This window comes from Lissotriton helveticus, chromosome 1_1 (genome assembly GCF_964261635.1).
Source record: "Lissotriton helveticus chromosome 1_1, aLisHel1.1, whole genome shotgun sequence".
Lineage (NCBI taxonomy): Eukaryota > Metazoa > Chordata > Amphibia > Caudata > Salamandridae > Lissotriton > Lissotriton helveticus.
This window is the reverse complement of record NC_136057.1, coordinates 1,829,436,554-1,829,454,793: the sequence shown is the minus strand read 5'-3', so window position 1 is coordinate 1,829,454,793 and position 18,240 is coordinate 1,829,436,554. Positions and strand designations below refer to the sequence as shown.

The following is an 18,240-nucleotide window of genomic DNA, read 5'->3' as shown; positions in this document are numbered from 1 at the left end:
TTTGCGTGTTTCATATCGGACTCAGGAATAATACGCCAAGAATTACTCGAACACCGATAACAAGTTGAAAGCAACATATAAAAAAAAAAGGTGAGCTGAGGCCTTTTTATTGACAACATTATAAAGGGCATGGGCACAGCTAGCGGATGCAAAAGCCATTATATCAGAGATTCGAGGTCACGATGGACATAGGAACACCCTTCTCTTTTTAGCATATTTCTCATCCTGGTTACTAATGCCCCATTGATGAGCACAAGTTGTCTATTATGAATTATGAAGAACATTTTGAATGTCCACATGGAATGTATATGATGTTGTCTCAATCGAATTTTTATTTGTCTTGACTATTTCATGGAAAATATAAGAAATACTTTTGTTTATGTGTGCATCATGTTACTTTTTGCTTCCTGTCATATTCAAACTTGGGTTTAACTGTTATGGGGATGCACAATGATTTTGTAATTGGTGATACGGGGGTATATATAAAAAAAGTGGCTGATTTGAAAATATCAAGTACAGTCAAAGAATCTATTAGTGATTTTCTGTTTATACTTCTTGTATTTACAGCCCTGATGACGTCCTAGACATAGGACGAAACGCGTCGGCTGTTTATGTTGTGACTTTGCACTCAAGAAACAGAAAATAAAAGAATATTCCAGACAACAAGACTCATCTGAAAGATTGTTTTTGATAAACTTTATTTTGATTGTACTGTGCCATATATAGATATAATACGCTCCTACATCATTTGTTGTAATGTTTTGGGTTAGGTAGGCGTAGCACAATGCTTCTATGAGTGGTAGAGCGTAATTTTGTTAAAACCTAGTTGGAGAATTGCTTCTGCAGTGCACCTTTTAGATGCCGCCACATCGTCCACTTGGGAACTCTCAAATACTCACCTGCCGAAAGGAGGAAGATGTTGAAAACTGTATCACTGCATGTGAATAATGAATGGTACTGGAGGCGTAGTAGACATTATTAGGGGGTCTGTGTTCTCATAGCCCACATGGCTATGGGACAATGTCTGAAGGTCGTACAAAAGTACAAGGTTAGTAAAATGGCTGCAGCACAGAATATGGCAGCTGAAATTATGTAATTGAGTTCAGTGTTTTAGATGGTGAAAAAAATGTGTAGGTACCCTATTCCAGAGAACCTGTTTGCTGGTACTCTCCAAGTGAAAGTATTACAGAGCTATTGAGATGTACTGGTACTCCCCATCTCAAAATACAGAAGCATAGGAAATCAGTACCTGAGAGTACATGCCCAATTAAACACTGACGGGATTACTAGACAATGGATTACGGGAGATTATTTCTAAATTAATAGGACCTCTGGCAAAATATAAAGCATGCATAAAACGAATTTTTGTTGGAAGCAATGGACTGATGTAACTTAACAATGGATTTGTTACTCATCCATATGCTCGTGCCCACCCACAGTATGCTGTGGTACTGAAAATTCTGGACCAGTGTCATGAAACATCGTCGTATCATGACGAATTTGGTATCAGCAGACTGGAAATGACGAGTATACTATGCACAATCATTTTCGTCGCATTCGGGTGAAGAAAGCACCCTGAAATCAGAGTTTCCATCTTGAACCCTCGGGTTCCATTTTGTGAATAGCAGCCATTTTGTGGATTGCCCTTACAGTAGGCCTTCACTGTGGCAGAACAAGTATTTAAGGACATAACCTTAGCATGGGTTTCTCTGTCTCTGAATGAACTACAGAGAGTAACCCGTTTCACCTGGAACTGACCTTTTGTAAAACTAGTTTCGCTAGCTGATGGTTGTCTAAGTTTTTCAATTACTGATTAGGACCTTGTTAACCATTAAGTTTCCTTGCGCATGTGTTATCTTAAACAACATCTAAATGTTTTCTTTCCTTAAAGACTTTCTTTTCTGAAACTTGGGTTTTTGCTATGTGTCGTGACTGCCATCTAGTGTTACTTTTATATAGGTTTTCAGAAGTTAGTTTGTGCGCAAAGCAGTCTGACCTTTTGTGAATCATATATACACATTAACCAGGGATTTCTTCGTGCACTGGAGTTAATTTTAGAAGCTGGCCTTTCCTTGCCAAACCAGTTCCTGCCCTTTAGCTGATCAGGATTATAGATTAGAGCACAGGACATTGTTAAGATTTACTACACACAAACGTGCCTATCTTACTTCCATCTGTTCCTGTTCCTACCTCCACAAGCTATTTATGACATGGGCTGTGTTTTGGGTTTATCCGGCCTTGTCAGCCAGAGAATGTACGCATTATGTGGACATTGTTTATGGCCTGGACTTATCTTGAAAGTGGGTTTTGCATCTGTGTGCACGTTCTGGGAATGTACTTCAAATGTGTGCCTAGGGCATAATAATTGTTATAAAGGGTCTGTGCTCAGACCATTCAGCAGGCTGCCTCCTTCAGTTGCTTTAGGTGTGACTGGGTGACGTAGCCTCACAATTAATTGTAATAAAGATGTCTTTTCATATTTCAGATTCTCTGTTGATTTCTTTGCTACTTTTGAATGGACTACTTATTGGTAAGACCCCTGAGAAGGAGTTTGTGGATTTCTGGAACCACAAATGGCGCCCAACAAGGCACTCATCAAGAAGTGACTATCTGAAGGGGTAATCTTGTCAGAGGACAGAAATCTACTGGGGAAGGCAAGACAGAAATCTACTAAAAGAGGTACTCTGTGCACAGAGGTCCTGGGGGATTTATTTTTGTTTCTGCGGCCCAGTATATTTTTTATTTTTCTGACTTAAACTCTCCAAAAGATGTCACTCCTGGCTGAGGAACCTTTTTGGCGTAAGTGTTTTTTTTTAAGAAAAGAGACTGTTAGTGCAGTTAGAACTTTGCAGTTAGAATTTGGACAACTATTTGTTTGGTATAGCTTTGATAGGTTTGTATAGGTTTGTATATGCCAATTGCAATTTGTGTAGGCAGGTAATGAAGGGATTTTTTTTTTCTCCATCTGCTTTAGTTGAGGTATAAGTGGGTCGCTCCCAGTCCTTTGTTCTTTGGTTCTGTGGTTCTGTGGTTCTTTGCTTAGTTTGTTTGGTCCTTAGTTTATTTGAACATTGCAATTTTCAAAAACCGAGGGTCTTGTATATTTACAAGTGTATCGATAGAGATAGCCCCCTTGAAGTTGGAAGCTAGATTAGTGAGCTATAAGATGCCTGATCTTAGCGAATTTGGAGCTTTGTGTTGGCCAACTTTGTATACGTTTGGATTAGCCGGCTAAATATCTAAATAGGTTTAGATTAAAAACATATTTCTTCCTTGGTGACTTTGTATCCCCAGGGAATTAAAATATGACATAATACAAAACAAGGATCCTTTGTTGTACGCAGTTTTATATGCAGAACGAATTTTGGTGTTCTGCCAGTATTGAGAAGCAGTTCTTGTAAATATGACTTACATTTCATATTTACAAAATGGTTTGGTTTGGGTACAGTCTTTGTAGCTGTCCTCTGTTTCAGTCCTATGTGTTGACCTGTGGGTTCCATGTGTGTTTAAATGTGTTTTTTTGCCGTTACTGTAACTTCTGTTGTGAATAGCGTGGGTGCGAATTTATGAAACGAAATGCCTACAGCACTGTCTTGCGTGTTCTGAATGTTTTGAACCCTTTCTGTTTATGTTTGCAATGAGCTCAATGTGTTTGTGGTTTTCTTGATGTTTTCAGTCTGTTAAGTAAAATGCTGGTTGGTTAATGTTGAGTAGAAACTTGAGTAAAAGATACAGAAATGAAACATGTAATGTGCTAAGATGGGTATGTGTTGCTCTTTAGTTTGTAGAATGAGCAATTGTGCACATATACAAAATTGCCGTTACACGCTTAAAGGATAAAATTAGGAAAAACATTCAATGGATATAAATAAGGCCCAAGGCCAGAACTTAGGTGTCAGGGAAAGGATTTTTACCTCTAAGAGTTAAAAAAAGGCTTCATGTTGCAAGGTGACTGACAAAATGGTAACAGTTAAGTAATGGAATTTTTTTTTTTTTTTTTAATGTGTATGATGTTTTGTCTTCTGCTTAAAAGTTACAATTGGTGTCAGAAATGTGTCCCTTTTGTGTGCTGTGTATTACTGCTCTGGGGGCTTTCAAGCACAACAAGACACGTGAGCTCTAAAAAGAAATGTCCATGCGTTTTTCATGTTTGTGTATTTTGATCTATCATGAATTGTTCTTGCTGGTTCTGTGTATCCGAAAGTTGTATTTGACAGCAGAATACCCACTCTATTGGGAATCTACTGTCAAAATGGAGGGTATCCTCACACGGTATTATGTGTCACCGCTCATTTATTTACGTTTTGCGCGTTTTTGCATGTTTTATGTTGTATGTTGCTGCTTAAGAAATTATTACAAATTCACCCGTGTTTTTGTGACATGTATGACGATACGTGTCGCTGTCAACAGTTGGGTAAAATTTGTGTTGATACTAAATTTCACAGACATGATGTTTGCATGCTGTGGACAAGAATAGACAACACCTCACCAGTGTATGTCAAAATTTGGCCATAATAGTATTGAAGTAAAATAAAAAAGATATACAGGAGTCATGATACTGCCCTCTCCCTCATGGACCAGGTAGTTCTAGATATATGTATCATTGATTGGACCTAAGGATGAAATTATAGATTTGTGGCTCTTGTTAAAGGTGACCTAAACTTTTCATTTTTTCCCTGCAGAAGGAACTGGACCATTAACTGACATTACCGTATATGGTGTAGGGGCCAGTGGTAGAGTCCAAATTTCTGCACTATTGTGACTTTTGTGTCCATGCTTTTGGTTTTATGTCACAAACTTGACTATCACCCAAGTAATGTTTGTTCTTTCTATAGATTTTTCTTTTTGTTGCTTCTTCCCTGACCGATGTCGCATCATGCTTAGTTATTGGGGATTTTAGTTGTGTCCTACTTCCATTTCCCTTTTCCATATTCCTTTCACCAGTCAGCCCATTTATTATTATGGGTGTATTGTTTATGTGCACACTTCTAGACTGAAGTGATGTATCAGGGACCCCCCATGTTATGTAAAATGTTTTTTTCAGACTGACTGTCGGGGTAGTGTCAGGCTGGTTAACTGACCCAATATTATAGTAAGACACGTTTTCCATCTCAATAGGAGATATCTTAAGTTTACCTTTTGAACACGACAAATTTTCAATGTCTATTTTAATTTTTCAGTTCTCTCTTATTCCTGCTGCTTTAATTTTTGGTGGGATCAGATGTGTTCTAATCATGCAAATACCAGGACTTTCTAGTGTTTGTCCTTTGTCTGCACATTTGATCATTAGCCTTTGTATTGCATAGTGCACTTAATGCACATTTTTAAAGGGACTTTTCTTCATGTTCTTGATAATCTGTATTATGTCATTTCTCTATTTTGAGATGTTCTAGATAAGGAATTTAGGAACACCTAGGCTTAATCATTGAGGAAAATATGTATTTGCACCATTAGACAATGCCACCATATGTGAAGACATCCATTTAGATAGAATTTTTGTGTAGTTATTTACCCTTAGATGATGAAGGATATGCTCTCACACGGAAACCTAATTGAAAAACCTAGAGACACTGTTTTGCCTACTGCCTTTATGTTTGAATTGCTTTTTGAAAATGACAGTGCATTCTAGACCAACATTGTCCCATGGCGTGTGGCCACTCCCTTGCAGATTGCAGGCCACCTGCTTGCAGTCCCCTTGTTAAAACCCATGAACTATTTTTGTGCTTGATTTGAAGGAAACTAACAATTGTGTTACATTTCCTATATCACTAGGTTCTGCAAGATCTTCCAGAGTCAAAGGAAGAGCGATACCCTGCAGACCTGTGATCAAGACTAAGCCCACTCCCCTACAGATGAATGCAGGTTTCTTGGCTCTACAATTTCTGCAACCAGAAAGTCGCGAGGCTGAACAGCGATCATCAGCGTGCCGTCAATGGTACCTCCCAAGCAAGGCATTTGCTTCATCGGAAGTCGTTGCAGAGGAGAAAGTGGAGCTGGTTCCTTGTTTGCCACAGAATGGGAGCTCCTGTTTGTCTGAGCTTTGTACCTGTTATGTACTGGTAACCTCTGACAGTGTACAGTCCCTTGAGCCCTTGGCCCGAGTTTTGGCCACACACACACCTCTTTTCCCTTTGCTCCAGTGGAAAGGCAGTGCACCCAAGGATCCACGTTTGGAAAAAGGCACTACATTCTGGTGCCCATGAGAGAGCAGCTTGAGCGTCCTCTGACACTAAATGATGAGTGTTGGAGTCTGGAAGTGCTGCTGATCTTGAGAGGTTGTTTCTCAGTAGTGCTTGGATCTGCACGAGATGTTTTGTGCCCATGATCAATGAAGCGCACATCATTTGTAGTGTCTGCCCCAAAGAAGAGACACTGGTGCACTGCCTTGAGACATTGAGACTTTGTGAATGAGCTATGAGTGTTTGCCAGGAGGGCACTCCAACTAAGCAGTACTTTTTCTCATGAAAAGGCCTAAATGAAGGGGCCCAACGCGAAGAAGACACTGGAAGCGGATTTGATGGACAATAGAAGTCTGCCAGAGAGGCTTTTTGAACAGACTCTGGGCATAGTTGGTTGCACAAGAGGTTTCCGTGTGATTGTATAGACTACGTGTTGAGAGAATGATTTTATTGTTCTGCTGGCATTATTTTAAAGTAGTATTCTGTTTAGAAAAAGCAGAATAAAGTCCCTTTTCTGTGAAAGAGTATCCCCTTTTCACCTCGGAGCATTAACGAGGGTCACCACTGTTTCACTTGAACATATAATGAATTACAGAAATGCATAGGAAGACCTAAAATGTACAAGATAATTTTAGGAATTACTTTTTGCTTAGGGTTGTGGAAAATTATGATTCATTTGTAATAGCGGTCACTATTTTGTCTATATGTTCTTAATGACGTGTTTTCTAGTGTTTTTTAAACATGGCATTGCTTTTATGGGTGGGATTGTTTTTGCCGCCCAATTCACATCTGTACCCACCTCCCAACCTATGTCTCTTCCTACTTCTACTTCTTTGCATCCTGTCCAGATTTTACCTGAACATGGATAGTTAGGAGATCAGAGTTTACTGATAATTCCTTTTGTACAGTTCTTGCATCAACACCAGTTAGTAGTTGAACATCACTGATTGTTGGGCGTGTGGTCTTATACCACATACTACAGATAGAGACATTCCCTATTTGGTCCTGCCATATATGGCCTTTGTGCCACTACGTGTGTAAGGAGACCTGTCCCGAGAGAGTTGCTAAGTAATAAGATGATACTACAGCAACACCTTGATGATCTGATGAGTATAGACCTAGATTCAGACTGACATGGGTTTAGGTTATTGCCTATGTAAGGGCAAAAGGAGCGTCTGTGGTACTGAAAATTCTGGACCAGTGTCATGAAACATCGTCGTATCATGACGAATTTGGTATCAGCAGACTGGAAATGACGAGTATACTATGCACAATCATTTTCGTCGCATTCGGGTGAAGAAAGCACCCTGAAATCAGAGTTTCCATCTTGAACCCTCGGGTTCCATTTTGTGAATAGCAGCCATTTTGTGGATTGCCCTTACAGTAGGCCTTCACTGTGGCAGAACAAGTATTTAAGGACATAACCTTAGCATGGGTTTCTCTGTCTCTGAATGAACTACAGAGAGTAACCCATTTCACCTGGAACTGACCTTTTGTAAAACTAGTTTCGCTAGCTGATGGTTGTCTAAGTTTTTCAATTACTGATTAGGACCTTGTTAACCATTAAGTTTCCTTGCGCATGTGTTATCTTAAACAACATCTAAATGTTTTCTTTCCTTAAAGACTTTCTTTTCTGAAACTTGGGTTTTTGCTATGTGTCGTGACTGCCATCTAGTGTTACTTTTATATAGGTTTTCAGAAGTTAGTTTGTGCGCAAAGCAGTCTGACCTTTTGTGAATCATATATACACATTAACCAGGGATTTCTTCGTGCACTGGAGTTAATTTTAGAAGCTGGCCTTTCCTTGCCAAACCAGTTCCTGCCCTTTAGCTGATCAGGATTATAGATTAGAGCACAGGACATTGTTAAGATTTACTACACACAAACGTGCCTATCTTACTTCCATCTGTTCCTGTTCCTACCTCCACAAGCTATTTATGACATGGGCTGTGTTTTGGGTTTATCCGGCCTTGTCAGCCAGAGAATGTACGCATTATGTGGACATTGTTTATGGCCTGGACTTATCTTGAAAGTGGGTTTTGCATCTGCGTGCACGTTCTGGGAATGTACTTCAAATGTGTGCCTAGGGCATAATAATTGTTATAAAGGGTCTGTGCTCAGACCATTCAGCAGGCTGCCTCCTTCAGTTGCTTTAGGTGTGACTGGGTGACGTAGCCTCACAATTAATTGTAATAAAGATGTCTTTTCATATTTCAGATTCTCTGTTGATTTCTTTGCTACTTTTGAATGGACTACTTATTGGTAAGACCCCTGAGAAGGAGTTTGTGGATTTCTGGAACCACAAATGGCGCCCAACAAGGCACTCATCAAGAAGTGACTATCTGAAGGGGTAATCTTGTCAGAGGACAGAAATCTACTGGGGAAGGCAAGACAGAAATCTACTAAAAGAGGTACTCTGTGCACAGAGGTCCTGGGGGATTTATTTTTGTTTCTGCGGCCCAGTATATTTTTTATTTTTCTGACTTAAACTCTCCAAAAGATGTCACTCCTGGCTGAGGAACCTTTTTGGCGTAAGTGTTTTTTTTTAAGAAAAGAGACTGTTAGTGCAGTTAGAACTTTGCAGTTAGAATTTGGACAACTATTTGTTTGGTATAGCTTTGATAGGTTTGTATAGGTTTGTATATGCGAATTGCAATTTGTGTAGGCAGGTAATGAAGGGATTTTTTTTTTCTCCATCTGCTTTAGTTGAGGTATAAGTGGGTCGCTCCCAGTCCTTTGTTCTTTGGTTCTGTGGTTCTGTGGTTCTTTGCTTAGTTTGTTTGGTCCTTAGTTTATTTGAACATTGCAATTTTCAAAAACCGAGGGTCTTGTATATTTAGTGTATCGATAGAGATAGCCCCCTTGAAGTTGGAAGCTAGATTAGTGAGCTATAAGATGCCTGATCTTAGCGAATTTGGAGCTTTGTGTTGGCCAACTTTGTATACGTTTGGATTAGCCGGCTAAATATCTAAATAGGTTTAGATTAAAAACATATTTCTTCCTTGGTGACTTTGTATCCCCAGGGAATTAAAATATGACATAATACAAAACAAGGATCCTTTGTTGTACGCAGTTTTATATGCAGAACGAATTTTGGTGTTCTGCCAGTATTGAGAAGCAGTTCTTGTAAATATGACTTACATTTCATATTTACAAAATGGTTTGGTTTGGGTACAGTCTTTGTAGCTGTCCTCTGTTTCAGTCCTATGTGTTGACCTGTGGGTTCCATGTGTGTTTAAATGTGTTTTTTTGCCGTTACTGTAACTTCTGTTGTGAATAGCGTGGGTGCGAATTTATGAAACGAAATGCCTACAGCACTGTCTTGCGTGTTCTGAATGTTTTGAACACTTTCTGTTTATGTTTGCAATGAGCTCAATGTGTTTGTGGTTTTCTTGATGTTTTCAGTCTGTTAAGTAAAATGCTGGTTGGTTAATGTTGAGTAGAAACTTGAGTAAAAGATACAGAAATGAAACATGTAATGTGCTAAGATGGGTATGTGTTGCTCTTTAGTTTGTAGAATGAGCAATTGTGCACATATACAAAATTGCCGTTACACGCTTAAAGGATAAAATTAGGAAAAACATTCAATGGATATAAATAAGGCCCAAGGCCAGAACTTAGGTGTCAGGGAAAGGATTTTTACCTTTAAGAGTTAAAAAAAGGCTTCATGTTGCAAGGTGACTGACAAAATGGTAACAGTTAAGTAATGGAATTTTTTTTTTTTTTTTTTAATGTGTATGATGTTTTGTCTTCTGCTTAAAAGTTACAATTGGTGTCAGAAATGTGTCCCTTTTGTGTGCTGTGTATTACTGCTCTGGGGGCTTTCAAGCACAACAAGACACGTGAGCTCTAAAAAGAAATGTCCATGCGTTTTTCATGTTTGTGTATTTTGATCTATCATGAATTGTTCTTGCTGGTTCTGTGTATCCGAAAGTTGTATTTGACAGCAGAATACCCACTCTATTGGGAATCTACTGTCAAAATGGAGGGTATCCTCACACGGTATTATGTGTCACCGCTCATTTATTTACGTTTTGCGCGTTTTTGCATGTTTTATGTTGTATGTTGCTGCTTAAGAAATTATTACAAATTCACCCGTGTTTTTGTGACATGTATGACGATACGTGTCGCTGTCAACAGTTGGGTAAAATTTGTGTTGATACTAAATTTCACAGACATGATGTTTGCATGCTGTGGACAAGAATAGACAACACCTCACCAGTGTATGTCAAAATTTGGCCATAATAGTATTGAAGTAAAATAAAAAAGATATACAGGAGTCATGATACTGCCCTCTCCCTCATGGACCAGGTAGTTCTAGATATATGTATCATTGATTGGACCTAAGGATGAAATTATAGATTTGTGGCTCTTGTTAAAGGTGACCTAAACTTTTCATTTTTTCCCTGCAGAAGGAACTGGACCATTAACTGACATTACCGTATATGGTGTAGGGGCCAGTGGTAGAGTCCAAATTTCTGCACTATTGTGACTTTTGTGTCCATGCTTTTGGTTTTATGTCACAAACTTGACTATCACCCAAGTAATGTTTGTTCTTTCTATAGATTTTTCTTTTTGTTGCTTCTTCCCTGACCGATGTCGCATCATGCTTAGTTATTGGGGATTTTAGTTGTGTCCTACTTCCATTTCCCTTTTCCATATTCCTTTCACCAGTCAGCCCATTTATTATTATGGGTGTATTGTTTATGTGCACACTTCTAGACTGAAGTGATGTATCAGGGACCCCCCATGTTATGTAAAATGTTTTTTTCAGACTGACTGTCGGGGTAGTGTCAGGCTGGTTAACTGACCCAATATTATAGTAAGACACGTTTTCCATCTCAATAGGAGATATCTTAAGTTTACCTTTTGAACACGACGAATTTTCAATGTCTATTTTAATTTTTCAGTTCTCTCTTATTCCTGCTGCTTTAATTTTTGGTGGGATCAGATGTGTTCTAATCATGCAAATACCAGGACTTTCTAGTGTTTGTCCTTTGTCTGCACATTTGATCATTAGCCTTTGTATTGCATAGTGCACTTAATGCACATTTTTAAAGGGACTTTTCTTCATGTTCTTGATAATCTGTATTATGTCATTTCTCTATTTTGAGATGTTCTAGATAAGGAATTTAGGAACACCTAGGCTTAATCATTGAGGAAAATATGTATTTGCACCATTAGACAATGCCACCATATGTGAAGACATCCATTTAGATAGAATTTTTGTGTAGTTATTTACCCTTAGATGATGAAGGATATGCTCTCACACGGAAACCTAATTGAAAAACCTAGAGACACTGTTTTGCCTACTGCCTTTATGTTTGAATTGCTTTTTGAAAATGACAGTGCATTCTAGACCAACATTGTCCCATGGCGTGTGGCCACTCCCTTGCAGATTGCAGGCCACCTGCTTGCAGTCCCCTTGTTAAAACCCATGAACTATTTTTGTGCTTGATTTGAAGGAAACTAACAATTGTGTTACATTTCCTATATCACTAGGTTCTGCAAGATCTTCCAGAGTCAAAGGAAGAGCGATACCCTGCAGACCTGTGATCAAGACTAAGCCCACTCCCCTACAGATGAATGCAGGTTTCTTGGCTCTACAATTTCTGCAACCAGAAAGTCGCGAGGCTGAACAGCGATCATCAGCGTGCCGTCAATGGTACCTCCCAAGCAAGGCATTTGCTTCATCGGAAGTCGTTGCAGAGGAGAAAGTGGAGCTGGTTCCTTGTTTGCCACAGAATGGGAGCTCCTGTTTGTCTGAGCTTTGTACCTGTTATGTACTGGTAACCTCTGACAGTGTACAGTCCCTTGAGCCCTTGGCCCGAGTTTTGGCCACACACACACCTCTTTTCCCTTTGCTCCAGTGGAAAGGCAGTGCACCCAAGGATCCACGTTTGGAAAAAGGCACTACATTCTGGTGCCCATGAGAGAGCAGCTTGAGCGTCCTCTGACACTAAATGATGAGTGTTGGAGTCTGGAAGTGCTGCTGATCTTGAGAGGTTGTTTCTCAGTAGTGCTTGGATCTGCACGAGATGTTTTGTGCCCATGATCAATGAAGCGCACATCATTTGTAGTGTCTGCCCCAAAGAAGAGACACTGGTGCACTGCCTTGAGACATTGAGACTTTGTGAATGAGCTATGAGTGTTTGCCAGGAGGGCACTCCAACTAAGCAGTACTTTTTCTCATGAAAAGGCCTAAATGAAGGGGCCCAACGCGAAGAAGACACTGGAAGCGGATTTGATGGACAATAGAAGTCTGCCAGAGAGGCTTTTTGAACAGACTCTGGGCATAGTTGGTTGCACAAGAGGTTTCCGTGTGATTGTATAGACTACGTGTTGAGAGAATGATTTTATTGTTCTGCTGGCATTATTTTAAAGTAGTATTCTGTTTAGAAAAAGCAGAATAAAGTCCCTTTTCTGTGAAAGAGTATCCCCTTTTCACCTCGGAGCATTAACGAGGGTCACCACTGTTTCACTTGAACATATAATGAATTACAGAAATGCATAGGAAGACCTAAAATGTACAAGATAATTTTAGGAATTACTTTTTGCTTAGGGTTGTGGAAAATTATGATTCATTTGTAATAGCGGTCACTATTTTGTCTATATGTTCTTAATGACGTGTTTTCTAGTGTTTTTTAAACATGGCATTGCTTTTATGGGTGGGATTGTTTTTGCCGCCCAATTCACATCTGTACCCACCTCCCAACCTATGTCTCTTCCTACTTCTACTTCTTTGCATCCTGTCCAGATTTTACCTGAACATGGATAGTTAGGAGATCAGAGTTTACTGATAATTCCTTTTGTACAGTTCTTGCATCAACACCAGTTAGTAGTTGAACATCACTGATTGTTGGGCGTGTGGTCTTATACCACATACTACAGATAGAGACATTCCCTATTTGGTCCTGCCATATATGGCCTTTGTGCCACTACGTGTGTAAGGAGACCTGTCCCGAGAGAGTTGCTAAGTAATAAGATGATACTACAGCAACACCTTGATGATCTGATGAGTATAGACCTAGATTCAGACTGACATGGGTTTAGGTTATTGCCTATGTAAGGGCAAAAGGAGCGTCTGTGGTACTGAAAATTCTGGACCAGTGTCATGAAACATCGTCGTATCATGACGAATTTGGTATCAGCAGACTGGAAATGACGAGTATACTATGCACAATCATTTTCGTCGCATTCGGGTGAAGAAAGCACCCTGAAATCAGAGTTTCCATCTTGAACCCTCGGGTTCCATTTTGTGAATAGCAGCCATTTTGTGGATTGCCCTTACAGTAGGCCTTCACTGTGGCAGAACAAGTATTTAAGGACATAATCTTAGCATGGGTTTCTCTGTCTCTGAATGAACTACAGAGAGTAACCCTTTTCACCTGGAACTGACCTTTTGTAAAACTAGTTTCGCTAGCTGATGGTTGTCTAAGTTTTTCAATTACTGATTAGGACCTTGTTAACCATTAAGTTTCCTTGCGCATGTGTTATCTTAAACAACATCTAAATGTTTTCTTTCCTTAAAGACTTTCTTTTCTGAAACTTGGGTTTTTGCTATGTGTCGTGACTGCCATCTAGTGTTACTTTTATATAGGTTTTCAGAAGTTAGTTTGTGCGGAAAGCAGTCTGACCTTTTGTGAATCATATATACACATTAACCAGGGATTTCTTCGTGCACTGGAGTTAATTTTAGAATCTGGCCTTTCCTTGCCAAACCAGTTCCTGCCCTTTAGCTGATCAGGATTATAGATTAGAGCACAGGACATTGTTAAGATTTACTACACACAAACGTGCCTATCTTACTTCCATCTGTTCCTGTTCCTACCTCCACGAGCTATTTATGACATGGACTGTGTTTTGGGTTTATCCGGCCTTGTCAGCCAGAGAATGTACGCATTATGTGGACATTGTTTATGGCCTGGACTTATCTTGAAAGTGGGTTTTGCATCTGTGTGCACGTTCTGGGAATGTACTTCAAATGTGTGCCTAGGGCATAATAATTGTTATAAAGGGTCTGTGCTCAGACCATTCAGCAGGCTGCCTCCTTCAGTTGCTTTAGGTGTGACTGGGTGACGTAGCCTCACAATTAATTGTAATAAAGATGTCTTTTCATATTTCAGATTCTCTGTTGATTTCTTTGCTACTTTTGAATGGACTACTTATTGGTAAGACCCCTGAGAAGGAGTTTGTGGATTTCTGGAACCACAATGCTGCTATGTTGTTCCCTTCCCACTTCCCACTACCTGTGCTCTCATTGCGTTTGCTGTGAGGGACCTTAAAAAAACGTGTTTTTTTACTTCACCCCAGCGCCCTGGTAATGTTTCGTACTCCACCACCCCTGATATTGCTGAAGGACTGTCACTCGACTAGTAATAGAGTTTTCTGACCCCACTATACACTGGCGTCAGGTCTACCTTGAATTTGCCACGCTCAATATTGGTCATGCTCGTTTGCCTGCATCCTGAGGCTCGTTAGCAGGCTGGCTTTCCGGCCACTCTTGCACCCCCAGGAATCAACCTGGAACCTACCTTTGCACTTGGTAACATCGCTACAACGCCACAGTGTTGGTTGCCCCTGCCACTCCTGGTCAGAAGGGAGTGGTTGTGCATGCTGCAAGACAATTAGAAGTAGCCCACCTCACCTCAGTGGCTCAATGGCCTGTCTTGCTTTCATCATCAAGGTTAGTGCTGTTTAGGTAGAGCCTGTGACAGTGCATGCGCTTCATGAGCTCTTGCTTGCGAGACACTATTGTTTACAATGAAGGGCTTGGAGCCCGTCCTCTGTTAACTATTTGTTGGCTTCAGTGTCACTCTTGTTTGCTGCTTCCTTTTTGGCCAGTGCAGACCAAGCATCAATTCCATTCCTTTCTGTGGAGCATGAACCAAGCACAGATTAATTCAACATAATTAGTGCCCATCCGATGCTCATGCTGTGATTGAGGTAATTTTTCTTCTTCTCCGGTCACCCTACCCAGAATCAGCATTTCCAAAGTAAAGCTGTTTGCAAGCGTGTTTCATTCTGGTGGCATGTGACATGCATTGTTTTGACCACGTGTGGCCACTGCTTGAAAGGATTCTAAGAGGCAGATTTACAATCCCCTTGCGCCACTTTTGCGTCCTTTTTAACATGGGAAAAGTGGCGCAAAAGTGTCGCAAAAGTGGCGCAAGGGGCATGTAAATCTGCCCCTAAGTCTTTTGTACATTTAATGTAGAGCAACTGGAACCCAGGCATTCTTAGAAATACAAATGAATCCCCATGCAGATCAACACATAATTAAAGTCCCACTAAGGGGAGCTCAGAAAGTTGGTTTCGACATACTGTGCTAAAAGTGCATGGCGTTATTGAATTTCTCGGATAGTTTGATTTCCCGCTATAATCATCTTGGCCCATTATCACCCTCTTTAATTACGTCACAACAGCCTCATATGTATTTGCCTCTCCCTGGCTACCATCCCACGCATCCGTAGAACCACAGCCGGAGGCGAATCCTTCTCCCACTGCGCCGCCGAGACCTGGAACACCCTCCCCCTCATCCTACGACAAACCGAAGACCTTCTAACCTTCAGGAGACAACTCAAGACCTGCCTGTTCAACCAGTAGCAACAGCACCCCCCCTCTCCCCACCCTCAGCGCCTTGAAACCCTTGCAGGTATGTAGTGCACTTTACAAATTATTTGATTCATTGCTCCTGAAATGGCACGGCAAAGAAAAATAAACAGAGTGCATTGTAGTGTGAATGGATTTGCGAAGTGGCAGACACTACAGTGCGGACTAATCAGAGGAGCATATTTACTAGACTCTCACGCAAAGCAGGGCAGGAAGCAAAGTGGGTGTGCTGCGTTGCATGAATGGAAGAGGGCAGAAATGTTCCATATTTACAAAGATATGGAGTATTTCTCCTCCTCTCCTTCCACTGGTGCACTGTGTGCAGCCTAGTGGAGCCAATGCAGGCAGGATTGTTTTTGTGACAGGAAAAGACACCTGCTTCCTGCACAAATACATTCCTTAGAGGCATTTACCTTTCTTTATGTGTGCTGCAGAAAGCAGCACATGTGGAAAGAGGAAATAACAAAGAAAAATAAAGATATTTTTCCTCACTATGTCTCACTTGGAAAGGCATAGCATTTTGACACATTCCCAGTTTTACAAGTCTTTATAACACTGTGAATTTACCAAAATCCCTGGGTGGATGCATGGGAACACACTTGCTCCACCCACTCTTTCATAAAAGGAAAGGGGTTCCTTGCGAATAGGTTACCACCTCCTTCAAAAAGTCAGTAAAATATGAATATTTTGCAACCTCATTTGGGTCGCAAAACACTTTTAAATGCCCCCTACGATTCGCTATTAGGAAGTGACACCCTTGAAACGCCCCTTTCTAATACCGACTCTCAAACCCTATACGCTTCAAATGCCTGATATTTTAAGCAAAATGCACATCAATTATTGGTTGGCTGTAACTATTTAATTTAATGAGACTTAACTAATAAACAGAAAATCAGCCTTTATATGTCCCAAGACTTCTCGTGCATTCTTCATAAAAGATAGGAAGAGCAATGGTGAAACCTTTTTTTACCCTAGCCAGTGACAGATCTTGCACACGTTAATAATATCCTAGTACATGCATCAGACGTGCAAGGGTAGGGAGACATCAAATCCATGATGTGCTAAGATCAGTGAAATGGAAACGTACCAGAATCAGAGTCCTCAGTGCTCTTGGGGGAGGAAGAGGCCTCTGGCAGCAGCCTGGCAGCAGGAAACTCTGTCAGCTCCGACTTCAGCTCCTGGTACCCGGTGCCATCCGTGTCCCACTTTGATACTGTAAAAAAAGGGTTGGCAGCATTAGATGAGTCTGGAAACCACTGAAAATGGGCTGCTTGGAAAAAAAATCCTATATTATTTTTATAGTTTGAAGGCAGATCTCACAGCAGGAAGTCATTTCAGAAGAGCTCAACACTTTATTCTCAAATACACCCCAAACATAAACACACCGCTCTCTTTCCCTTTCATCTTATGCCATTCCTGTTGCATTGTCCTGTTTGCATTAATAAACAAGCAAGATACTTACAGGGAGATGCCACAGCACATAACCCAAAGTGTATCACATTGAGTTAATTTTTCAGATATTGCCATATAAGCCAGGTCATGAGCAAGACCTGAGGAAGTCTTCAGGTTTATACAGCCATAGGACGAAACGTGCCCACAAGAAGAAGTAAAAAGAGTTTTGGGCACAATTATAGAAAATATGAGGGGTTATCTGGAATCACACAATGGACTTTACGCGTTAACTTTGTGTCATTACCGAAATTGCACAAACATCAACAAAAGCTGATTGCCTCAAGGAAGTGAAAGAATCCATCCATAGGAATTGTGAAAATGAAGACTCAAACGAAGGTCTGGCTTCCAGAGCGAGGTGCACAGGTACAACTGGCCCCTGCCAGCTGCCTACTGTGCGAATCAGTAGGACAACCAGCCACATCAGAGCCCATCCACTCTGAAGACCCACCGTTCCATCCATGGCTCTGCTTGAGGGCAGACTTTGCACTGCTGCTGAGCAATTAGCCATCCTAGTCGTGGTGCACAACTACAGTCAGTTTCCAGAAGTGGAAGTGCTCCAGACCACATCAGCAGAGCAGAGGAAGTCATTCCAAAACATGTGGAATATGTTTGCAACCCAGGGTCTCCTACAGAAGATCAAGACTGACAACGCTCCCCCAACCCCCTCATAGGATCAAGACATAGTTACCCCCATGAACGTCAAACAGCGGAAAGTCGTGTGCAAGCGGCCATAGGCCAATGGCGAAACAAAGAGGTTCAAGAGAGCTTTGAATAAAGTACTCCACATAGCAGTACTCAAGAATGAACAGCTCGAGTGACCATGTACAAATTCCTCTCAGACTACAGAAATACCGTGCATTCCTCCGTGAAAAAGTTGCCATCAGACTACACACACGCACGCACGCACGCACGCACGTGCACGCGCGCTCAGGTAAAATGATTTCACAGAACAGACCGTGAATACCAGCCGATGCGCCACATCCTCCACGGGAGCTCT

The 18,240-nt window shown here is 40.8% G+C and overlaps 1 protein-coding gene across 1 annotated transcript in view; it reads right to left on the bottom strand.

Moving 5' to 3' along the window:
• MYOC (myocilin) overlaps positions 1-18,240 on the bottom strand; it is a 73,010-nt gene that overhangs the window by 13,132 nt on the left and 41,638 nt on the right. The window contains exon 2 of the mRNA XM_078641108.1: positions 16,879-17,004. Within this exon, the coding sequence (XP_078497234.1) occupies positions 16,879-17,004 (126 nt within the window). The remainder of the gene's footprint in view (positions 1-16,878; positions 17,005-18,240) is intronic.